Source organism: Cololabis saira, chromosome 2 (genome assembly GCF_033807715.1).
Source record: "Cololabis saira isolate AMF1-May2022 chromosome 2, fColSai1.1, whole genome shotgun sequence".
In the NCBI taxonomy this organism is placed as follows: Eukaryota; Metazoa; Chordata; class Actinopteri; order Beloniformes; family Belonidae; genus Cololabis; species Cololabis saira.
The window spans coordinates 43,805,012-43,831,045 of NC_084588.1; the positions used below are offsets into that span (position 1 = coordinate 43,805,012).

At 40.5% G+C, this 26,034-nt stretch overlaps 2 protein-coding genes across 2 annotated transcripts; one reads left to right on the forward strand and one right to left on the reverse strand.

Moving 5' to 3' along the window:
• Nucleotides 1–4,159: 4,159 nt before the first annotated feature.
• LOC133421619 (UDP-glucuronosyltransferase 2C1-like) lies at nucleotides 4,160–8,529 on the reverse strand. The gene is made up of 2 exons (XM_061711287.1): nucleotides 8,427–8,529; nucleotides 4,160–5,859 (listed from the first exon to the last, which is right to left on the reverse strand). Exon 2 carries the CDS (start codon nucleotides 5,857–5,859, stop codon nucleotides 4,276–4,278), a length of 1,584 nt encoding a protein of 527 aa, XP_061567271.1. The 5' UTR covers nucleotides 8,427–8,529; the 3' UTR covers nucleotides 4,160–4,275.
• A 1,931-nt stretch (nucleotides 8,530–10,460) lies between these two features.
• Nucleotides 10,461–19,923, forward strand: chrna5 (cholinergic receptor, nicotinic, alpha 5). Its single transcript, XM_061711300.1, has 8 exons — nucleotides 10,461–10,611; nucleotides 11,005–11,145; nucleotides 14,288–14,439; nucleotides 14,563–14,607; nucleotides 15,335–15,444; nucleotides 17,333–17,510; nucleotides 17,597–18,292; nucleotides 19,067–19,923. The coding sequence occupies exons 2-8, from the start codon at nucleotides 11,055–11,057 to the stop codon at nucleotides 19,223–19,225; spliced, it is 1,431 nt and encodes a 476-aa protein (XP_061567284.1). The 5' UTR covers nucleotides 10,461–10,611; nucleotides 11,005–11,054; the 3' UTR covers nucleotides 19,226–19,923.
• Nucleotides 19,924–26,034: the final 6,111 nt, after the last annotated feature.

Sequence of the window (26,034 nt, forward strand, 5' to 3'; positions counted from 1 at the left end):
GTAATGAACTGAAACGTGCAGATATGTAGAAGGCAGGAGCTGAATCTTTCCTCACAACGTCCTGCAGTTCATGCAACCTCGTGTACACCGTTTATAGGCAGTGACCTCTTGATCTGTGTACAAAGGGCAAAGATAACGAGTCTACAATGACTGTGTTTAACTTTAGCCCATCAATTCAGGGGAAGCAGTCCGATGAACCCCAATGTTCGATGCTCCAAATACAGAAAAAGGGGTGAGTGTATCTGCAACAGTTGCCCTCAATCCGTGGAACAATGTCCTTAATCTCTGAGCTGTTAAAACCATAGTATTTTTCCATGTACCGTGAATCAATTCTTCTGATTAGCATTTGAGTAGAGTTGAACCCCTCGATTACATCCATTGTGTTTTATTGAATTGTACCTTGTGTGTTAATTACAATATTCATTAGCATATGCATTGTATTGTAAGGAATGTTATTTTATTGTTAAGTTTTTATATGGTACAGTACTGTGATTCTGCTTCTAGTAGTTAAATGTGAACTTTATGTCAAACTAAATAAACTTAATGTCTAAATGACTTCAACTTTAAAGGGGACATTTTTCATGTTTTTGGACATATCATAAGTGTTGCTACAATACATTTTTACCTTAGATATCATAAGCTAAAAACATATTTGCAAGCTCATAAGCACCGTAAGCTTCCCAGATTCAATGGGACTTATAAGGCAAGGAATAACTGAAGAAACCCAAATCCCTCTCGCTGATGTGACTAACCAGGGGGCACCCTGATGGGGGCACCCTGGAGCTAGGCCTGCAGGAGGGGCTCATTCGCAATACTTGATGCAGGCTTCAGAATTAACCTCTGAGATAGGAAATATGAGATCACAGTTTCCAGAGCTAGACAGGGTGGAAGAATAGAATGAATGTAAACCTGTTTATTATTGAAAGAGAGTTCCCTTATCCTGTTGTTGGAGATTGGAGATTGTGGATGTGGGCTCATCCTCAATTGGGCCTCCTTGAGGGCAATGCACCTCCCTGGCAGAGCCAACGCGGTAGCGGATTCCCTCTCACGCCGGCGGCTGCCCCCGGGGGACTGGGGTGCAGATGATTTGGGATCGATACGGGGAAGCCTGTGTGGATCTGTTCGCCTCGGAGTGCACGACTCATTATCCATTGTGGTTCTCCTTGGCGGAGACCAGTGCCCCGCTCGGGATGGACGCTCTCGCCAACACCTGGCCGAGGGGCCTCCTTTATGCGTTCCCTCCGATTCCCCTGGTGATGCCCACGTTTCACGGGATGAGATTATCGGGTCACAGGGTCCTCCTGGTGGCCCCCAAGTGGCCCTCGAGGATTTGGTTCTCCACGCTCCTCAGCCTGTTGGACGGGGAGCCTTGGCAGCTCCCAGTACGGTCGGAACTCCTGTCCCAGCTGGGCGGGGAGGTGTAGCATCCCTCTCCGAGCCTCCTTCAACTCTGGACCTGGCCGTTGAGAGGGGGGGGGTCATTCTTGACAGACTTTGAGCCCTCAGTTTGTGAGACCTTGCACAATTGCTAGAGCTCCTTCCACAAGAACGGTGTATTCACATTGTTGGGCCGCTTTTTCCTCCTGGTGCAGGGACGGGGTTTTGACCTGGTCTCCTGCCCGTTACAAGTTGTACTGCGGTACCTGCAGTATCTGTTTGATGCTGGCCGGGCGGCCTCGACCTTGAAGGTGCACGTAGCGGCTATATCTGTCCACCATGGCCACATCGATGGCAGGCCAGTCGGTGCGCATTACTGGGTGGCGCAGTTTTTGCGGGGTGCCAGGAGACTGCGCCCCCCCAGAGTGCAGCGGCATGGGACCTGCTGCTGGCCCTGCAGGCCATGGGTGAGGCGCACTTTGAGCCTATGGCAGGGGGGTCCTTGGGGATGTCATGGAAGACTGCCTTTCTGTTGGCTGTCATGTCTGCCAAGCGTGTGAGTGAGCTCAACGCCCTTTCTGTCAGTCCTACGTGCCCTCGGTGGAAGGAGGACGGCTCAGGAGTGACCCTGTGACCAAATGTTGCTTTCCTGCCAAAGGTGTTATCCCCTGACCATGTCCATCAGGCCATAGAGTTGGCAGCATACCATCCTCCCCCGTTTGAGTCCCGGCTGGAGGAGCGGGCTAATTTGCTGTGCCCAGTCCAGGCGTTGCAGCTGTACCTTCAGGCGACGCAGAGCTTTCAACGCTCTGAGCAGTTGTTTGTTTGCTACAGTGGGGCGCACAAGGGCTGTGCCCTGTCGAAGCAACGCCCACTGGATTGTTGACGCAATCAAACGGGCTTATGACGTGGCAGGTAGACCTGCCCCTTCAGGCGTCTGTCATTCCACCACTTCCTGGGCGGCAATGAGAGGGGTAGCATTGTCGGAGATCTTTGCAGCGGCATCCTGGATGGCGCCGTGCACCTTCTCCAGGTTCTATTGCCTTAATGTGGCCTCTGGGTCCACGCTGGCATCGGCCGTTCTGCCTTTGGCTTCTGCGGCTGACAACCAGGTGGGTGTTGTTCCTCGTGACAGTGCTGGTATGAGTTATCCACTCTGTTCACTGCCACTGGCAGTCAGGAGGGAATGAAACAGAACGGAAGTTACCTTAACTATGGTTCTGTGAATTCCTGGATGACTGCCAGTCACACCGGTCACTCTGAACTTCCTGCGAGAAGATTCTGGGAGGCCGGATGTAGGCTACCGGGCGATATTTATAGACGCACAGGTAGCCTACACGTCACTAACGTGACTTTGTTCTTATTAAATCTCGACCTGCGCGGAGCGCGAGGAGACATATCCACTCTGTTCACTGCCACTGGCAGTCATCCAGGAATTCACAGAACCATAGTTACATTTGTAACTTCCGTTTGCATGTGTGTGACTGACAGTTCGCCGGTTGCCCTGCAGCTGGATCTGATTGCTGCATGCAGCCCACCTGAGCTGGATAAAGCTGATTGCTGCGGCGAGGAGACATCAGCAAATCTATCAATCAGGAGGAGGCAGTTCTGGATTATAAAGAGCCAACAGACCAGAACTCAGGGGGCAGAAGAGCAAACAGAAACCTGCACTGTCCCTGTGCCCCTGTGCCCCTTTGCTTGTTGGACATTGTAGTGGCTTGTATTGGGTTAATTGCCTGTGTAAAGGAAATTCTGTTTTGTTACTGTTTGTCTGTACTTGTTTGGTTCTTAGTGGCCTTATTGCTACCACTTTACTTTTGTAAGTAAATAAATACCTTTCAACTACCTGATATAAGGTATTTGGGTTACCTTTTCCCCGAGCCGGCAGTAACATAAGTGGGGGCTCATCTGGGAACCATTTCTGAATTTATAGACTCTAATTACAGAACATTAGATTTCAGTCATTTGTGCAGAGTAAGGCAGCAGTCTTTGTTTAGAGTGAGAGATAATGGGTGGTTTGCATCACACTTCGATACATGCCCTTGTTTACATTTCTCTCTAACTACAACTCTAAAATTCAAATTCAATCCCACTATATTATCACACACATCTGGGATGGATAAAAAAAAGTTTTATTCAGATACTGTACATACAACCAAGAATGACATAAGCCACCGTTTTTTTACTTCTTCTCTTATGTTAATTGTTACAAATTTCATTATTCCAAAAAAGGTAAAGATATGAATATCAAAAAGTTGAAATAACAAATTACAGAGAATAAAAAACAACTTGTTTTAAAGTATTTCACTGTCATGGGGTCTGGTCATCTGGTAGTCTTCGAACGGACCGTGTTCTGCTGTGTTTACCACAATATTCTAGACACATGTAAGGCCACCAGTCCAACAACTACAGTTTTTTTTTTCCGAATGAAATGGTTCATGTAACAGGACAGGGATCTGAAACAAATTAACATCAGCATGGCTGAAAAGCTTCGAGGCTTTTGAATGGCCAAGTCAGAGTCCCGACTTGGACTCAACTGAAATGTTGTGGCAGGCCCTCAGGAGATGTGCACGAGCAAAAACCAAAAACTTCAATGGATGGAAGCAGTGTTACAGGAAATTCCTTCAAGGTATTGCTGCAACCAACGATGGTTTCAGGAACTAATAAATCATGGGCGTACTTAGTACTGCCCACACGTTTATCCATTTTTATTTCTATTTTGGCTTTACTTTTGTAAAATAGATAATAGCATGGTAGAAGTTATATGTCATTGGTTGTCTGAGGATGTATTTTCTTACATGTAAGACCCACTACAAGAGATGATTTTTTTTTGTAGTTTAAAAAAAAAACATGATTAAACTACAAGCAAATAACTTTTCACATATATCTGTTGCATCATTAGTTGCGTTTCACTTTCTGCTTACACATCACATTCCATAAACACCTGATGAAAATGAAGGAGCATAAAAGCATGAGCAGCAGCGCTCCAGTCAGGAACAGAACTACATCTACAGAGTGGTACGTGAACCAGGACATTTTGTAACACTGGGCTTTCAGGTGAGCAGCACCTTTGTGTCTCATGACGAATTCGATCCAGAAGAGAGCTGTGTCCAGCGGGTTCATTGGCTGATCTCTGTGCAGTCTGGAGAGTCTCTGCATGTTCATCCTGTAAGAGGGATCGTTTAGGACTTCCTGTACGGCCTTCAGGAAGTTGTCATCTTTGTCCACTGTAGCTATTGAGAGAGTTTTAGCAACTCCTCTCTCTTGCAGACGGAGAAGGTTGTCATACTGGTCAAAAAACAAGGGCAGACCCACAACTGGAATTCCGTGATACATGGCTTCTTGGACTCCGTTTGTTCCTCCGTGAGCCACAAACAGCTTTATCTTTGGATGTCCTAAGAGGTCATTCTGTGGCATCCAGTCCACCACCAGAGTGTTGTTGCCCAGGGTGGCAGGTCTCTTTCCTTTATACCTCCAGATGACTTTCTGTGGTAATTTAGCAAAAGTTGCAGCAATCTCATCTGCCACGTCATCAGGAAGTTCACTAACGAATGTTCCCAGAGACATGATGATGACTCCGTGCTCTCCAGAACTCTGCACAAACTCCTCCAGATGTTCAGGAAGAGGTTTTGCAGGTTTACACTGGAACCCTCCCATGTACACAACATTAGGCATTGTGGGCCGTGGATAGTCAAACACAAAATCCACTCTCATCAGCCAAATGTCTGCATCAACCAATATCTGATTAAAATTATAATCAGGACCAAGATATTTGTCGCATATTGGTTGGTATACTTGCTTAACTATTAAACTGTTTTGCAACTGGTTTATTAAATATAAGATCATGTTTTTAACTCTCTGAAAGAAGGTCATTTTATCAGTGTTTCCAGATCCTATTATAGGAACGTAGGATACGGGTGATGGAGCGATGGCAAGATGAGCCTCTTGGGGTATCAACCAGCGAACATTATAAACCAAAGGAAGGTTCAAATATTTGGCCAAAATAACTCCAACTCCCCAGCAAGGGTCAGTGAGCATCAGGTCAAACTTGCTCTCGTTTAAGGTTTTTATCAACTTTGAATCATCCAGCGTAGCTGAGGCAAACTCACCTATAGCTCCGTGAGCCTCAGTTAACTTTCCCAACACCCCAATAGATGACTGGAGGAAACTTGTGAAGGGGAGGGCACCTCGTTCAAATTGTATGTTCTCAAACACAATTTTAGAGATGAACGTCTTGTCCAGGGTTCTCTCCACAGGAACTGTGTAGGAATCGTAATAAGAGGACTTATCCTTGATGTACCAGCTTTTGCTGGACCGCACGATAGTTATTTTGTGTCCTCTGGAGTGCAGAGCTTGAAGTAGAATATCCATGTTGATCCAATGGCTTCCGTCGATAGGAACGACCAAGATGTTTCCACCTTCACATGATCTGGGAGTGAGAAGGAGCAGCAGCAAAGCACTGCAGCAACAGATCAGCCCCATCTGAAATGAATAGAATTAAGTATCAGTTGACTGAAAAATATATCCTACATATATTTAATATAAGATATTCTTATCATATACATTAGGGTATGTTCAGTATCTCTGTCATTATTAAGAAAATTGACTTTGCAAACATGACAGAAGGTATTTTGAGTAAAGCATGGCCACACTGTGGGCGATATCTGTGATATGTAAGGAAGAATAAGATCATGTAAATGAACTGTGACAAAAGAAAACGAAACAAAAAACAACACTCAGTTTCTAAAACCGGTTCAAATGCAAACTCTTGCTCGGAGTGAAGTAACCTCCCTTTGTGAAACAAGACCTCTGTGTTTACATAACCTGTTTACATAACCAGCTCTCTGAAGCAGACCCCAATGATGTGCTGGGGAGTGTATAAACACACACATAACTACATATAACTACAGCCTTTGCCTAAACTTTCGTTTAGGCAAAGTTTGGCAAAACTCCCGACTTTTCCGGTGCTGGGATCTAAAACCGATAGCCCGTATGCCATAAGAAAGTCCTCCTGTGAATCTACGTGCACTATGGTGGCAGTTCAATCACAATAGTAATGTTATTTATAAAGAGATTATTGCCAGATTTACTGTCACAGTCATCAGTGTGAAGGATTATGAGAAGTGCTGCCTGTTTTCAACGACACCTCTATCGGCAATCATAGCCACATAAAGAAGAATATACTTGTATGTAATGTCTTTACTTTATATGCAATTGTGTTTGTGCATGTGAAATCTTAGTAAATGATGTTGTTAAAGTGACTCGTTAGAGCCGCAGTTACAAGACAGACCCGCTACACGCAGCCACTGGCAGTCCGACTAATCGATAGCAGAACGTTCGAGCGTCACTGCTGAGTATATTATTAGAACACGGGGGGGACACAACTGGCTAGAGAAAGGGGGTGGGGGGGTTGAACTGCTTGAACAGTGCCATGATATCTACCTATAGAACTATAGCCTAGATGCTTTTAAATACAAAGTTGTCATAGACAGAAATTTCACAGACACAAGTATGCAAAAAAATAACTTTTTAAGAAAACTCAAACTCTTTCAGTTCACTGTGTTTTCTAGTAGTTCTTCTAGTTTTCTATTGTTACTTTTAAGTTCACTGTTCCCTTTGTTGTTTGACTGGTTGTAAAGCATTTAGCTTTAATTATCATGCATGTAGCTAAAATTATCACCCAATTCTGTGTTTCACCTAGTTAGTCAACTTCACTCCAACTCATTACCACCAATTTTACACTTATTTTTGGAATGTATGGTCAATAGACCTCATTTACATAAAATTATACCTAATTTTTTAATAAAAATAAGCAGAAATTCTGAATTATTTTGACTATAGTTAAACTCAGAGGCATATAAATGGATGGATTATCACAGACTGGTATATGTGAAAATGAAATTAAATCATTTCAAATGTTTGGATCACCACCCAGCACCAGCCAGTGGTTGGTGGGTCAAATTGAATATCACAGGAGGGGAGAAATTGAATAAAATATCCATAATTCAATGCAAGTAGTGATCAATTTTATTTGAAATGAGTGTAACAGAGGCAGTTATGTGGAAGAAAATCATATTTTTGATATAAAAGAAAAGTGAACATGGGTCAATTTGACCAAAAGACCACAGAGGGGTTAACTATTAACATTTCAACATGAATCTATCTATCTATCTATCTATCTATCTATCTATCTATCTATCTATCTATCTATCTATCTATCTATCTATCTATCTATCTATCTATCTATCTATCTATCTATCTATCTATCTATCTATCTATCTATCTATCTATCTATCTATCTATCTATCTATCTATCTATCTATCTATCTATCTATCTATCTATCTATCTATCTATCTATCTATCTATCTATCACACACTCACACACACACACACACACACACACACACACACACACATATATATATATATATAGCCAACTTATAGAAATATATAACCATCTACTAATACACACCAAATTTTGCACGACAAGCCTGCATCACTTTCTGCCATTGAGGATACAAATCATGTCAGACATTAATTTGTCCCACTGTTCCTGCCAACACATCCTAATGTGCGCAGTAGTTCAGAGTTATTGTTAGTTTTTTATTCTTATTTTTAAATATCTATGAATTCTCCATGTATTCTCTGTGGAGGTCAGGACAGACCAGTACCCTCTTCCTGCTCACTCATGCCTTTATAACAATGTGCAGACAGTTGTTTTGCATTGTCTTGTTGAGAAATCTTTCCTGTGTGGCAGAGCAGGGTGATTATATGTGTAAAAGAAAAGAAGAATAAAGGCCAACAACGCCACCTGGGGACTGGCACACCAAGACCTGAAAGTACATGCCATGAACTGAGAACCAAAGAAAAGGGAACTCAGGTTCACGTTTGAGGAGGCAGAGACTGTCGAGTCAATAAAAACATAGTTTTATTAACAAACAATCTAAAACCTGGGAAATTTAAAATTAAAATGATTGTGCTGGGGTCCTTGGTGGAAGTGTCCTTCCTCCTTCGCCTGGGTACAGCACTACAAACACTCATAACTTACTGAGTCTGGAAGATGTCGGGAAGTCGGGAAGATGTGTTGATGCACAGAGCTAATTCCTCTCCTCGTCCGCCTGGAATGTGTAAAATAAAGTTCACTTATTATAAACACGTTGGAAAATAGGAAGCAGTTATGTAACACACCACGTCTGCGTTACAATAAACTAATAAAGAGAGACAACACCCAAGTACGGGGGAGGAGCTAAAGGAAGCCTGACTGAGCTTCATAACACCCCAATACACTTGGACATTTATTTATTTATTTTTATTTAACCTTTATTTACACAGGCAAGCAATTTAACAACAAATTATTGGACATTGCTGCCATCACAGAAGTGTGACTGAAGACATTCTGGATGGTCCCTTTCTCGTCTGAATCACACAGCGCCCATTTCTTCCAGGAGAGATCTAGAAAACTAATTCATCTGAAAATGTTAAAAGTATGACTCCTTTTTGACACGTTTAAATTTGAAGTGAGAGTTATGAATTCAACTCTGTGCTATCAGTGCCGTTGCCTCATAGCACGGAGGTCCCTGGTTTGGAGCTTTTATATGTGGAGTTTGCATTACAGTAATCAGAGGTGTCTTCAGTATTCACATTCATTACTCAGGTAGAAGTATAGATACTAGAGTTTAAAAATACTCCTGTAGAAGTTGAAGTATCAACTCAAGTAAAAGTATAAAAGTACTGATTTCAAAACTACTTAAAGTATAAAAGTAAAAGTAATGTAAGGGGGAAAAAAGCCATTAAGGACAAAAGCCATTGAAAATGAATGCATCTTAGTATAATGCAAATATATTAAAGAACCATATATGTGTACTATTGAGCATTAACATGTGTTTCAGAGAGTAGAAGATATGATGACTAGTTGCCTATAAGTATTGTAATGGTGCAAAAAGTCAAACTTCAGAGGCATGTTATCATTTATCCTAACCTTTATTGGAATGTACATCCAAGTTTAGTTGCAGGAATCCGAGGGCAACGGATGTAAGAACGAAACTGGACAAGAACATCTGAAACAACCACAACCAAATTCACTCTATCCGGATGGAGCAATTTAACTGGATAGTTTTTTTTTAAAGGCCGAAATTAAATAGAGTAACAAGGCTGTTTTTAAAAGTAAAAAGTACAGATAATTGCGTAAAAATGTAAGGAGTAAAAGTAAAAAGTCGTCGTCGAAAAATAATTACTCCAGTGAAGTATAGATAACCAAAATTTCTACTTAAGTAAGGTAACGAAGTATTTGTACTTCGTTACTTGACACCTCTGGCATTAATGGTGATTCTAAATGAACCAAAGGAGTGTGGTTGTCTTTGTGTGCCCCTGCGGTGGACTGGCTACCTGTCCAAGGTGCACCCCTGCCTTTTACAGACCCCCGAGATCCTGAGTGGGAACAGGCAGGTGTAGATGGTGAATGGATGTCATTCTGACTTCTTCTTTTATGGAGTTTTACATTTGAACGACTATTTTGTCTCGACCTTTCATGCTGGACAATACGGCAAGACTATTCTGACGTTTTCATCCATTTCAAACAGTTTTGGATGATTTAGGTTATAATAAATTAAGTAATATAAAAATATACTTTATGCATATAAAAGTAGTTTTGGTGTAATACCATTGCTTGCTCTTGCGTCACAGCAAGACAAAGATGCCTCCCAGAGATGCTCTTTCTTCTGTCTTCTTGCCATTAGGTGCTGTAATTTAATGTTGAAATGACAGATTCTCTCACTTAAACGTTTCTTTCCTTGATCAATGATCAAATAACACGTATTTGAAGCTTGGCTGAATACATGTGTCACATAGGAAAAGTAATGCAGATAAACAAAAATGAAATGTAAAGCTGTTATCCGCTGCAGACGTGGAGCCAGTGGGGTGGCTGCACGAAGGGGGAAACTATTCCTCCCTGTGATCGGTGACCAGCCTGCTTGCTGAAGGAGGGGGCTGCTGCTTGCGGAGGAGGGGATGAGGCGGACTCCTTTAAGAAGGAGGAGGAGGAGGAGCAGGAGGAGGAAGCAGAGATGAGAATCCGATGCCTGTGCACAACTGGAGGCGGCAGGGAGTGCAGCAGTGTCTGTAAGAGGTGGGAAAAAAAAGGACCTGCAGGGAATGGAGGAGTGCTAGAGCAGCACTGTCGCTGTTGTCAAGACTGCCACACTGAGTTCTGTGTTAATACCAAGGAATCAGAACAGGTATGGTTACAGCATTGGCATGCTCTTATTTGGGATGTAATGATTACCTTTGAGAGGGTTATGCTAGCAAAGTGAAGGCAGGGCTTAATCTTGGCTTGTGTTTCTGTTCTGTATATTAAATATAAAGGCATAAAATGCATACTCCCATATATATATATATATATATATATATATATATATATATATATATATATATATATATATATATATATATATATACATATACTGTATATATATACTGTATATATATACTGTATATATATAAATATATACAGACTGCATCATGTGTATGTGATAAACAGGCATCACTATTGAAGCCATTACCCTCGGGTGTTTTTCTCACTCTACAGACAAGTTCTTTTTCAGGCAGCCTCTGTTTTTGATATTTTGCAGTTCTGAGATGCCCAAAGGACCAGCTGTGTGTATCCAGCACCGGTTCCACTATGATGCCAGGAGCACAAGGGGCAGCCACCTCTCTCATGCTGCTGCTGCTGCTGCCTTTATTGTGCTGCTGCCACCTGTGCCACTCACTGCGTGAGTGTTTTTCAAGGACTTCCAGTGCCTCATAAAGTTACTGTGTCAGTTACTGTCTTCTTCATATTCATTTTCACATTTACTAAGATGGTTTGATTTCCATTTTCTTTTTCTTTTGTCAAACAATGATTGTAGTTCAATGGAAGCTGTTCATGAAAAGAGGTTATTTAATTTATTTATTTAAATAAGAAAAGGAAGAAGCAAACCCTCTCTTTTTGGAATAAAAAAGAAAGTATGCAAATCTTTATTCAAGGACTTACAGAGTTTGAGGGATGGAGCAGAAAGTATTGTATATTGATAATGAGACATTCAAACAAATGAATACTAGCATGGACATTTGTAGATAAAGAAATCTGACATCATTGATGCTGCAAGTAGCATGCAGTTTGTTATCAAAGTGCTTTAAAGGGTGACATGATGGTCATATGCACAGCAATAAAAAAAATATATTTTAAAGAAATGGCATCAAAAAGCTGCACTCCATGAGGTAAATAATGAGGTAAAGGAGAAAGCTTAGCACATGTGCAGCTAATGTGCTACATGGTCAAACACAGCAACAACGGCAGGTGGGCATGAGGAATAAAAACAAAGGATCAAAGACAAGATCATGAAACCTCAAATTAAACAATGCTGTGATTTTTACACATTATTCTGGCTTTTACTTCTTTGCAGACAGGATTATCTCAAGATATGTCATTGTTTTTCGTCATTTCATCTGCACCCATTTTGGCATTCAAGGCCTATAACACATTCCAAAAACTTTGCAACAGTTGAGCTTTTTTTTTTTTTTGCATGTTTGTAATGTTACCCTTCCTTCTCAAACCACTTCAAAGGCATTTTGACATTGACCACGTCAAGCAGAGAAATGTATCGTACCCCAGACCATTCGCCTGACCACATTCAGCATCTCCATGTCTAGTGGCTCATCCCAGATTACTTTCTCTTCAAGGTTGATGCTCCAAGCTTCTCTTTTGCACAGTATTAAGAGGTATTTTGTAAATGCACATTCATGTTGTTGTTTTAACAAGGGATTCCCAAATGACTTTGTTGTACACCATAATAGATATACTCACTACTTTACTATAATAAAGTGGCCAGTGAGTGTAGATGTCTAGTTTTTCCTTTGCCGTTGACACACTGAAATCCCTCTATCTAAATAATTTTTTGACATTATGCACTAGAAGACAAATAAATAAATGTATATTAACAAACAATGAAATTAGTGGAGAGATCATGACTTATCTGGAGTTACGCTCTCTGCAAATACATTTAAGTTAAAGTAGATGTAGGATTCCAAGTTTGTTTGTGTTGTTTGTTATTTTGAAGTGAATTTGACATTTTGGTTGATATGAGGGCAAGAGGAAAACTGTTGTTGTCTAATTGTGTCGATAATGTATGTTTTTGTCTGTCTTTCTTTTTTTAAACATGAAACCCTTTTTGGCCTTTTTTCATGGTTATTTTGCAATTTTCATTTTCATAGGTAATTGTCACCTTTCATTTATTCCCATTTATTCCTCATCTGTATGCATCTGTAACATGATCATCTCATAGTAAATATATTTAAATATGCTTGATATTAATGTGTTTTTTTCTCCAGTGAACCTCGACTCAATGATTCTGCTTAAAATATTAATTTTACTCAGCATTATGCGTCAATGTTATCTTTCTGCTCATAGCACATACTCCATGTTGCATATTACTACATTTCAGACTACATACTTTCCATTTATCAATACATAAATCAGCCATGATTAAAATGGAAAGCATCAGATTATCGATGGTTGCTTTTCAGCCAAGCAGGTATGAGACATAAAGGTGATGAATTTCCTGATCACGCTATCATTGATCGACGGTGTTGTAGCTTCCTCTGTATTGATCCACACAAAGTGAGAGAGTGACACCGAGCTTTCGTGGCCATTCTTGAAGGAGATTTCCAGTAACTTTAGTAACTGTGCCAGTCTAAGATGCAGAGTGAATTCATTTATGTTAAGTCACGCTCAACCGCCACTTTCCACGGTTCACCCCGTATACCTAAAAAAGTGCTGAGTGTACAAACTGTATTTTAGACCAATTCAATTAAAACCTTATCTTCTACGCTGCACCAGAGGTCTTCTTCAACTGTACAGTTACACTAATGTCAACTGGTCCGTTCACCACGTAACTGCATTGCAGATTGTATTCTCTCAAGCTGATAAAATACCCCATTAAAGCAGTTTTATGAACTATGGGCAGCTGTGCCTGTTGCAAAAAGACATCACATGTTGTGTTCATAAATACAGACGTTAATGTTTGACACTGAGTGTGAACTCGTTTCATTAATCTATGCTGTTACGTGTCATTCCTACAAATGCATGTACACAATTTCCAGGGTCAAAATACAAAAACTCCAACATCTATCATCAAATTGAAGTAATGTTTTCATGCATATTCTCTATAATTTTCAGCCTTATTGAGCATTCACTGTGTCATTTACATTATTCAACAATGAGTCTTTATTCTGTTTGCATGTTTTCATCGCTCTTTAACTTTCTGTCCCAGGCATCACATAAAAATTTCCAGGACATATTACTGAAAGCTGGTGGATGAAATTAGGCGAAGCAGAGGAGGAGACCGTTTAAGACTGATGACCCTATAGAAAACTACCATTATTGGTGCTGCTCCAGTTGTATTTGCAGGAATTGTGTGAAGAATAATGTGCCAGAAGTCAGTTTTGGATGAGAAAGTATGCACCTTGAAATGTGCCTCTAATGTCTAGAATAACTGATGGCTTTGCGTGCCGTTAAAAGGCATTATAGGGTGATAAAGGGGGGAAAGGAAGAATACAGGAAGTTGATGAAGTCTATTTTTTTAAATAAAATTCCTCAGATGGCACACAATTATCCTATATTAAATGCCTGTGTCTGTATCTACAAGTTTCAAAGGGATATTTATTATTCACTTACAGTGAGCTCTCTACTTTATGTTTAAAGATGAATCAAACATGTTTTGAGAGGAATGTGGAGTATTGTATGAAAATAGTAAAAAAACAAGTTCTTGTTAACTGTGCAAAATCTCTGAGTAAGATAAAGGCACTCTGTATTTACTGAATTAACTAAGCATAAACAGTGATCTTTTTTCTTTTTGTTTTCTTCACTCCTTTTAGGGATTCCAAAACTCTCTTCTCATGCAAAAGCAGAGGATAAGCTATTCAAATATCTCTTTGGAAGCTACCAGAAATGGGTTCGTCCAGTTGAATATCTCAACCAGACGATCTGTGTGAAGTTCGGGCTGGCCATCTCCCAACTAGTTGATGTGGTGAGGTTAAAGGGAGCACTGATTATTACCACTGGTTCTGAATGTTTTGCTACGACATCTAACAATTTTCAACTTGAAAAAACCTTTTCAGTCATTATTGTCATTTTTGTTTTCTCATTCTAGGACGAGAAAAACCAGCTAATGACAACCAATGTGTGGATGAAGCAGGCAAGCCGAGCTATACTAGCTTCATCTTTCTTTGATTCGACATTACTTTCTGCATTTAGATAACATGCAGGTGAACCTGTAAAGCTGTCGCTGTCACTAACTGGTGGTGGATGTCGTCTGAAAGAGGCTCGTGTTTACATGGCATGTAGAGACAAGCCGTATGCGTCACCACCGGGCTTTTTACTCTGGGCTGTGGCATTTCCCTGACAGTTCTCATCTCTCTGAGCAGATTTGGTCCTGTGCCCACGCACCTGCCTCCATCCCCAGCCCCTCACCTCCCCACCCAACCAACCCACCCACACACACTCACACACACACCTTCCTCTCGTCCTCCCACTGCCCCTGTCATCATTATTCATGGTTTTGCTTTTCCTGTCTGTCAAACATCGTATGAATTATTCCTCGGGACCACAGTCTGCGATTCAGGTCATTTGCTTCCTCTCACATTGATGTATGATATCATGAAAAAAGGGGAAATGAAAAGGCAATGCAAAGTCTCCTGACGCTTACATGTAGGTTTATCCTCTTTTCTGGTATCATTCACCTGCATGGAAAGTTTATTCCAAGTCAAATGGATTATTTTTAACCCCAAAACCTTTTACTCTACCCTTGTGTTAAGCTGAGCCAGCTGTGTTGATTCAGATATGAGAGCCTTATCAGCTTTCTCGGGATTCGCAATAATTCAAATGAGCATATTGATTGAGTCAGCCTTTTCTCTTTTATATAGGAGTGGATGGACAGAAAGCTCAGATGGAACCCTGGGGATTACCTGGGAATCACCACGATCCGGGTCCCATCTGACAGATTATGGCTCCCAGACGTCGTACTGTATGATAAGTATGTATCACTCAGTATGGAAGGAAGTCATGCAATGTCACGTACTTTATGTTTTCCAAATGTTGATTGATGGTTATGTTATAAGAGGAAGGACACTTAAACACAAGAAAGGATGATAAATATATATTATGCAAACTGGCTGAACTGTTTGTCTACTAAACAGTAAACAGTATGTGTGCAGCATGTCCTTCATTTTGTTTTGCGATTCCAGTATCTTGTTAACCTAAGTTGCCCTGTTCCTGAGTCAGTGTCCTGATATGGTGATGCTGTTATCTGTCATTGGTGTGCTGCACAGCCACAACGTGATCACTGACGTCACCACATGTACCGTTCATTCACAACATACCAAACACTATGCTTTGTTTTCATTCTGAACTCTTTTTAGGGGATTAATCACAACGTTGATTTGGTTGTATGTTTATAACTGCAAAAATCTATGTCTTTTTTGCAGAAGATGCCAAAAGACTGATACTGATTTTCCCCGCTTTATCTAAACGACCCTGTTCTAAGGGTAACTTATTTTCATATACTCTTTCTATTTCCTGTATGGAAATAGAAAGAGTATACGAAAATAAGTTCCTGGGGGTAATAATTGATGATAAACTTAGCTGGAAATCACATATAAATAGTGTAAAATCAAAAATGTCCAAAACCCTAGCAATATTAAATAAAACAAATTATTTTTTCTGTCAAAGAGCACAGTTTTTGATGTATAACTCACTCAAAGTTCCATACATGACTTATTGTGTGGAGGTATGGGGTAACACCTATAAAACAAATACAAACCCTATTTTCCTGTTACAGAAAAGAGCGTTAAGGATAATTAACAGATCTGACTATTATAAACCATCGAATAATCTCTTTATTAAATATAATACTATAGGCACTATAGGGTAGGCACTATAAGCTACGGCTTCAGCCTACACCTTTTCGGCAAAGGAAATGTTTTTTTTTTATTACCTTTTCATCTTATTTTGTAAAACGTGTGTACAAGCCGAAATAAAGATAAAGATTCAAGATTCAAGATTCTAAGAGAATATAAGTTGCAGTAAAGGAAAGGAAAGGGTGCAATAATGGACTGGAGCATTAATAGACCATCTGAAGAAAGAGGGGTTTTGTTGTAGCTGATTAAAGAATAGTGTGGGCAAAGGGTTTTTTCTTGCACAGGTCAACCAAAGACTGTGATAATATCATAAAGGAACAGTTTCAAGAAGAATTTCCAGTCAAGAATTTCCCATATTTACTCAAGAAGGAACCTCACGAGAAACGAGTCCAGGGAGTGGAAATAATATCTTATGTTTAAGAGAATCCATCAGTTTTGTTTCTTTTTGGACCTTTCATGAGACTAATTTGTTTGGACCATCTATTAGAGAGAGAGTCTTTTCCAAGGTTGTCAAGGCTGAACTTAACAAAAGTCAAGAGTGTTGGATGAGGGGCAATACAGTAGCTTTGTGTCTGTAAATATTAGTTCTCTCTTTTTTATAGTGTGCATTTTTTTTTAAATGCTCTTGCTTTTATTTTATTTTATTTCATACTGAACCCTGAATCCCCTCCACTGGAGTGAGACTTGTCCTGAATGAGAAACTGGTATGCTAAGGAGTCCTTCAAGTGGTACTTGTCGTTTCTACACGTCCTCATGTTCATTTAAATCCGTTTACTCCAGGGCTCATATTCTAAAAAGACACATGGTCTCATCTGGCACCGATTCCTGCGATCATAGAGCGTTTAGATCTAAAATGTTCTAAAAAAGTCACACTTAGGAGACTTTTTCAAGATAGAAATCCGTCAAAAATGCAGCTTTCTTATTAAATCCTACCTGATTTGCATCAGAGTTGTAACATTTATATATATATAAAAGCCTGAAAACTTTGCACGTTCCTCTTTACAGTTCAGATGGACGTTTTGAGGGAACTGTCACCAAGGCAATTGTTAAGTATGATGGAACCATATCATGGACTCCACCAGCCAATTACAAGTCAGCTTGCACCATTGACGTCACCTTCTTCCCTTTTGACCTCCAGAACTGTTCAATGAAGTTTGGATCTTGGACCTACGATGGCTCCCAGGTAAGTTTCTGTTCCATATGTGCATAATTGGTTACCATCAGTTACAATCAGCGACCAGCATGACATTTTCATGATATATTTAACAGGTGGACATAATTCTAGAGGACTTTCATGTGGACAAACAGGACTACTTTGACAATGGTGAATGGGAGATCGTAACGGCCACCGGTAGCCGTGGTGTGAGGACTGATGGGAGCACTTTCTATCCCACCATCACCTACTTCTTTATTATCCGCAGGTTGCCTCTTTTTTACACCCTCTTCCTCATCATTCCCTGCATTGGCCTGTCTTTTCTCACCATTCTTGTGTTCTATCTGCCCTCAAACGGTGGTGAGAAGATCTCCCTCTGCACGTCAGTGCTGGTGTCACTCACCGTCTTCCTCTTGGTCATTGAGGAGATCATCCCCTCCTCTTCGAAGACGATCCCTCTTATTGGGGAGTACCTGGTCTTCACCATGATCTTTGTCACTCTCTCCATTGTCATAACTGTCTTTGCCATAAACATTCACCACCGCTCTTCTTCTACACATCATGGCATGGCACCATGGGTTAGGAGGATTTTCCTCCATCGACTGCCCAAACTGCTATGCATGCGAGGACATGTGGACCGTTACGCCACAGCTCGATTGAGCAGGGCTGGAAGACCTGGAGAACTTGGGAGGATGAAGGACCCAAAATCTGAGCGTATGCCTCTCCTATACACCCACAAAAACCTCCAAGCAGCTTTGGAGTCTATTCGCTACATATCCATGCATGTCGTAAAAGAAAACCAGGTCAGAGAGGTGAGTTTGATTTGTCTAACAAGACTGTTACTACGTTTACATGCAGTCAAAATTCGGGTTATTGCTAATATTCCGGTTACAGAAACATTCGGAATATTCCGTTTACATGCGTGAGCAAACAGGGTTATCCCTGTATACATAGTAATTAATCATTCGGGATATCCCGATCAAACCAGCGACGCGCGGACATGATGACGCAATTAGCGTCATTTCCGCTTCCTCTTCCTGTATCCAAATTCAAAACAAATGCTGCTTGGCGCAACTTTTCGCTCACCTTCTTGTAAATCTCGCTATCCCAGTATTTTCTACCGTCTACAAATGCCAAAATGTTCTTATCCTTCATTACATTTATGAAGTGATTAGTCTCCTCCTCACTCCAAAAGTGTGGCGTGGTCTTGCGTTTCGCCCATGGTTTTGCCGTGTTTATAAGAACTTCCTGGACTCAAAAGACCAGGATTCCTTGCAAACAGAGCATGCGCAGAAAACAAATTCCTGTTCCTTTTTATCAGGATATTCCGTTAGGCGTTTATATGACCGAATATTCGGGTTTTAAAAGGAGTAATCCAGGGGTCATATTTGGGTTTTTAAAAACCGGAATATGAGCAAATTCAGGTTATTCAAAGGGGTTATTGGTGTTTACATGGCCGTGCAAATTCGGATTATTGCCAATATTCGGGTTTTAAAAGGGTTATTGAGTGCATGTAAACGCATGCTGTGATTAAAGAGGATGGAATATGTGTTTGGAGAATGACACATGGTTCTCCTTTGCTGCAGGTGGTGCAGGACTGGAAATTTGTAGCCCAGGTTCTGGACCGAGTGTTTTTGTGGGCCTTCCTCCTGGTGTCAGTCCTCGGCTCTGCTCTCCTCTTCATCCCGGTCATTTACAAATGGGCGAGCATCATTGTTCCCATCCATGCTGGAAGTACCCTCTAATAACCACCGCTCAGTTAACCACAAATGGAAGAAAAGCACATCTTCTGGATCATGTTTGACGTTTGAAAGCATGACATACTGAAATTACCATTCAGATAATCTCTATGCTGTGAATATTCATGATCAAGCTTTGAACTGCAGTTGTGCAAGAACTTATCCTGCAACTTTAGAGGCCTTGTTGGCTGAGTGTCTAAAGCACACTTTACATACTGATCCTCAGCTGGGCTTTATTTAGTATTTAGAAACTGAAAGTAGTGCTGGGCGGTATACTGGTTCATACCGAATACTGGTGTTTATTTTTCTTATGATATGATTTTTTCATATACCGTAATACCGGTGAGTATGTACAGTAGCGTACACAATGTTGGGAACGCCGCGTGGCGGAACGTAGCGCCGCTGGACACTGTTTGTGAGGGGACTGTTTAGCAGTAGTGATGCACCGATTGTTCGGTAACCGAAATTGTTCCGCCGAAAATGGCAAAAAAAACACTTTCGGTGTTCGGTGGAATAAGTGGGAAAAAACCGAACAATTAATAACGGCGTTGTAATATAAGGAAATAGACTCGCCGCTCCCGTAACAGTTGCGCGCCACAAACATAAATCGTTGGCCAACCAAAAAGTAACCACATAAGAATTTTACCTAACATTCACCAGGAGGTGGAACCAAAACAACATAATGCTGGGAAATTAAAAAATGTTCAGTTTTTTATGTTTATGTTTTATGTTGAATATTTTCTACCTTGTAATTTTGTAAAAGATTTTTTTCTTTGAAAAGCATGCCTAAATCAAATTTATTTTATTTGATTTGACAGTAAAATAGGCCATTCTAAGCCAATTTACTGCAGCAATTCCTTTCCAAATCATTAGAAAATGTGGTTAACACCCAGTTGTGCATGAAAAAAAAAAATCTGTGATATACCGTGAAACCGATATAATTTTGAAAAATACCGTGATATAAATTTTTGGTCATACCGCCCAGCACTAACTGAAAGCAAAAGAAAAAAACAACTGAGTCTGCTGTTTGTACTAAATACTCTCCAAAAAGCAGTGTGCAAAGAGGAACTGCTGACTTTTTCAAGTAAATACTTGTGACAATGAAACTAATATACAATAAATCTCATGGGAAACAGCAACACACATTAACAATCAACAGTTTAAACTGATACCATAACAACAGGTGTATGTAGCAAAAAGTTAAATTTTGTTAAAATGTTCTAAATGCTGTATGAAGAAGTTCACCTTCATTCTGTTAGTGTTCCACACATCAATAAATTACTGGACAATAAAGTGCCCTCATTTGGCTTCGTATTTTGTGTATCACAAAATTAGCACTTATAGGTTGGCTTTTAGGGGAGATGGAACAATATGCTCAGAGGAGGTCCTTTGAGATGAAGGGTAACCAATGAATGCACAATGAATGTTTGTTTGTTTTTCTTGTAAATGTGAATGGTGTTCTGCACACAATCCATATCTGAAGAATAACCATCATCCCTTTTAATTTTAAAGTACCGGTAATATTAAACCTCCCCTGGTACAGCAACACATGAAGGTAAATGTGAGAAACAGGGTGTCCCTGCAGACTCCTGTCAGGACTTGAAATTCCCAACACCTTATTCAGCCTGAGGATAAATCCTGCATTCTTTGGAAGTGCCGTGAGGCGCGCCGTGGCAACGGATCAGCACAGATAGGCTGCTGGTTCAGAATATTCACAGTTCATCATTGCTGAGTAGAAAGACACAACCCTCACGAGGAATAAAAAGACATCTCACACCAACTCAACACATGTTATTAAAACACTGGATTTAGACTGAAATAATACAATCTGGTCAAATGTAATAAGCCCTTTTCCACTGTAGTTTCAGTATTCACTGTCTCCATGTGGACACATGTTCACATTACAGCTAAAAACAAAAAAGCAACAACAGTTTTACAAGCTTCAACATGTTGATGTATTAGCAAACAGCCATATTCTAGTTCCTGCTGTATTATGTGCCAATGTAAAAAAAAAACAGAAAACAACACAAAAGTGCAGGGAAACATTATGAGTCATTCTGTGTGATACAGTGAATACTGAGAGAGGAGGCAGCCAGGTAAGAGAGGTTTGCACAAACAAGGAAGGCATGATAGAGGGACAAAACACAATGAAAGCCTAATGAATCAATGTTGAGATCATGGAAACATTATAAAAAAAACAACAATCTATGAGGCAGAGGAAGAAGACACATATTAATGCATTTCTCTCCATGTACCCTGTCATGGTGCATGTCACAAATGATTAAGCACACTGCAGCCAGTATGTATTGTTTTCTGATATTCCATGATTACTACAGCAAAGAAAAACATGATGATGTTTGTTAAACTTCATGTGAATCGGTCAACTGTATCTGTTCAGCAATTGGAGTTCGTGCCTGCACTAAAGTTGGGCATTACAAAGAATTGACAACATAATCTTACTATGTATCATTTCACCAATAGTTAGATGGCAATAATACGATGATCAATAATTGCATGATGAATGTAAGATTGTGTATCTAAAAATACAAATATTTTTTGCTAAATTGCAATATCAAATAAAATGCCAAGAAAAAGCAACATTTTTATTTGTTTATTTATTTATTTATTTATTTACTTACTTACTTATTTACTTTCTATTGTATCAATCAATATTTATTTTTCTATTTTATTTAAATTCTTTCAAAAATAATCTTTCTATTTTTATTCATTTTTATACATTTTTGATTATAGGGGGTGGTGAAGAGGTCTCAGAATATCATGTATGAAATAAAAGGGGAAGGTAGACAAAGAGTCAAACTTCGTAAAAATGTAATCAAAACATAGTCTCAGTTTACAATCCGATTATGTCATCCATTGTTTTTCTAAAGAAATTCACGGATAATGGAAGACAGTTTAAAGTTCACTAACTGTTAGTTTGTGGATGCTGAATGAATTCTTCTTTCATATCAATGAATCACTGAGCAGGCTTGTGTGAAAGATGTCTCAGCATTTTCTTTGAACACAGCTAAACTCAACTGATCAGACCCACTGCCAGTGAGTCAATACATATGACAAATAGGGAATAAAGTCAATATTCTGTGTTAACTTTTAAAAGCCCGGACTCTACCTGCTATCGAGACCGATGCATGTCTCAAATATGACTGCAGAGAAAATCATTAGTCCCGTCTGAATGTATGTGCTCGTTGCTATAGTCAATTTTTGTGATATAAAATGTGACTACACACATTTTTTCCATACATCTTTGTGTTCTTTCAGTTTCATTGAGGGACAGCTAGATAAAGACAGTCCAGAGGCTGCATCCGGCTCTCCAGTCATATTTTGCCTATGTGTGTTATGGAGTTTAGGAGCATACTTTTGTTGGAAGAACACTCTTGGGAAAGCCACCATGTCGGTAGCTACATGTTTTGTGCTGTTGGTAAATTTTAACTACAAGTTGCTCTGTCTGTTAATCTACTTTGTACTATCATTATAAATCAGATAATTCTGACCGGATACTAGTGCAGCAGTGCTTCACAATGGCAGTACAGAAGACCTTTGTACACATTAGAAAATCAGTTTCAATAAGTGTTTTTTTTTTTGTTTATGATTTTTGCAACAATTTATTTCTTCATGTTCACATTTGTTTGTGTAATGAAATGAAATTTACTGTAAATAGAGGTTATAAAAAATAAATAAATAAATAAATAAAATGATTCTTTGGGGGTGACAAGCTTGTATGTTTTCTTTACTTCTTGATACTTTCAACCAGTGATGGGCAGTAACGCGTTAGAAGTAATGCGTTACTGTAATCCCTTTTTTCAAGTAACAAGTAAAGTAAGGGATTACAATTGCAAAAACAGTAATTAGATTACCTTTACTTTTCTGAAAGAAGGCTGCGTTACTAAATGCACTATTTTTTTTGTGAAAATATCTCGTGACATTGCGCAGTCAAGCCTGAATTATGGTTCTGCGTTAAATCGACGCAGAGCATACGCCGTAGGGTACGCCGTAGGGTACGCCGTAGGGTACGCCGTAGGGTACGCCGTAGGGTACGCCGTAGGGTACGCCGTAGGTTCTGCGTCGGTGCGCGGAACCATAAATCAACCTTCAGTGGTAAACTAGAGACGACATGGAGTGCGAGAGAGCAGGAGCATGCAGGGTTTAACGCCTGGAATTACAGACATTATTTTGAGTTTTACTCGGTCAAAAGTGATAAAAACATTCTCGTCCGCTGTAAAGTCTGTGTGGGAGGAAAGCTAGTTGCGAGCCCCCACTGGGGCTGCAGCGCCGGCTGCCTCGTCAGACTCCTCCTCTGCTGCTAAACAGGTGAAACTAGATGTAAGACCAACGGGACTTAGTGCAGCTGAATTGAAGAAGCTTGTCGCAGGTTATATTGTAGTTCAAGTCAGAGAGAGCTGTATTTTGCCCGACGCAATGTGCATAAATTTAAGACTGAAAATAATAAAAACAAGTTTAAAAATAGACTGTTTCATTTACTTATTGTCATTTAATTTTATATGGTGGAATATGCACAAAGAATAGAATTAAACTGAAAGTTCTATTGTTTTATATTGTTCCAGTAAAGTGTATTCAGGTTGTGCATCATGTTTTTGAAAAGTAACTAAGTAAAGTAACTAGTAATGTAACGAATTACTTTTGAAAATAAGTAATCAGTAAAGTAACGGGATTACTTTTTTGGTTCAGTAATCAGTAACTAATTACTTTTTCAAAGTAACTTGACCAACACTGCTTTCAACACCCAAAGGACATAAATGACATTGGAGCTTCCAAACCAAGCAAGGACCTAAGTATGCTAGTGCTAGCCACTAAGAGAAGCATCAACAAGTCCAACAAGCAGAACAATTACAGCAAAATCTGATTCAGTCAGGGATCTAGTAGGAAATCTGAGCACAGCTGGTTAAGGAAACACTCAGGTATGTGGTGTTTCCACAACTTGCTGTCGAAAGCACTAACAATGATGACACAGCGCATCTAGCCATATTTCTTGTCCTGAAGGCAAATTTGTTTGTAACACCAGCAAGATAGTTTGCAATAGCTTTATATATATATGCCTCCTGTAATTAGGCAGGGGTATAAAAAGATGAATAAAAACTAGTTATATTTAAGTAGCCTTTCAGTGTTTACCATTCGATGGTAATGTGAATGGGGATTCTTGCGCAGCGAGGATTGCTATGATTCAGAATTTTCCTCCGATTAACGATTTATTGGAGTTTGTTTGGCTCACATCAATCAGCAAGCTGTTAATCTCATCTCAACATCCCAGATGTGGATCCAGAACAAAAAATCGACGTTTTAACTGACTACAGTGATTGAAACCCCAGATGTTTTGGGGACATCACTGGAAAACAACAAAAGAACCACGGAAGCTCTAAGAAGTCGCCAGCTCACGAGTCCTGGACCACATGCCTTTCTGCTGATCATCCGGGCTCTTGGCTCCAGCATGGGAAGTGAGCAGGAAGCACTTCGGAGAGGGAGTTACAGGACACATCATCCCAGTGCTAACTCACGCAGACCGCCTGTGTGGAAGGCAAACTGTTGATGAGCTGATGGATTCCGATGCAGGGAATCTGAAAGGCGCCATATCTATGTGTGGCCAGACACCAGTGTTCGTGAAAGTCGTTAAAGTCTTAACTGTATATGACTATGTGAAATGATTATCATAAAATGCTGTGACAGGGGGCCATGGTTTAGAGTTATTGCACTTTTCCACTAGTACCTACTCAGCCCGGCTCGGCTCGCCTCCACTTGGTTAGACGCTTTCCCACTAGGGGTCCAACTGTGCCGAGTAGATACTTTTTCTGTGACTACTTTGCCGAGGTTCTAAGCGGCTGAGTCGGGCGTGTTGTCTTGGCCCCTGAAGTTGGGTATTTTCTGGATGCTCTGCCGCATCAGCCGTGGTTTGTGGTCGGTTTTTTCTTGTTTTTTTTCCCAGATTTTTTTCCCCATTATATCACCTAGTGCTCCTACCTAAGTCAGTCCTGGGCATTGCCATCACCCGCACTGAGCTCAGGCCTCCTTTTTAACCTGAGGAGTGAGCAGGACGCATCTTTTCACCAGACAGGGTGGGGTTTCTCCCCACCCCATGTGGCGCCCCGGTTGGCCAGAGGGGGCATGTATAGCCCAGCCCAACAGAACTGTTGCATGTTTTTGTGAGGGTAACTCACATTAGCTACCCAAGGGAACACGGGGAGAACATGCAAACTCCACACAGAAAGGCCCTTCAGCCAACCCCACCCAGGGTGTGGGCACCGAAGTCATGGGGGAACTAACACGCACTTCAGCGCCCACAGCGTCCCCGGTGGGAATCGAACCCAGGACCTTCTTGCTGTGAGACGGCTGCACTACCAGCTGCGCCCCTGTCGTCTTTCTTCTGAGCAAGGTTGGATTGCAACGCTGGATGCGACGTAGATGGTCAATCGAAAGTCATCAAAATCTAGTGTCCCGCTGTTTTTGGCCTCATTAATACAATGTAGTTGTGCTGCCTTCACCATCTGACTTCTTTTTCAACAGTGGTAGTCACAATATTGTGTCACAATCACAATAATTTGTCAAAGATTAAAAATGTTTCTCTCTGTCTTTTTTGATGTTGAGGATTTTCTTTTTCTCACAGGACGTGGTACGAAGAGTTACAAGAACTAAGTTTATTTGAAAAATTTGTTTCAATGGAAACGCCGACCCCCTGCAGCGCTACCTCATTCACAAATTCAGAGATTTGATTTTCTTTTGCGCAAAAGTGTAAGGGAATTGCGACTAATGAGCACGCTCTAGAAGTAAACACCCCCTACATTGCCTCT

Bases quoted from the DNA above. Each gene is read 5' to 3' on its own strand.
- LOC133421619 (XM_061711287.1), bottom strand. From the start codon at position 5,859: ATGGGGCTGATCTGTTGCTGCAGTGCTTTGCTGCTGCTCCTTCTCACT.
- chrna5 (XM_061711300.1), top strand. From the start codon at position 11,055: ATGATGCCAGGAGCACAAGGGGCAGCCACCTCTCTCATGCTGCTGCTG. The intron at 11,146-14,287 runs GTGAGTGTTTTT...CACTCCTTTTAG, and splicing joins CCACCTGTGCCACTCACTGC to GGATTCCAAAACTCTCTTCT. The intron at 18,293-19,066 runs GTGAGTTTGATT...CCTTTGCTGCAG, and splicing joins AAGAAAACCAGGTCAGAGAG to GTGGTGCAGGACTGGAAATT.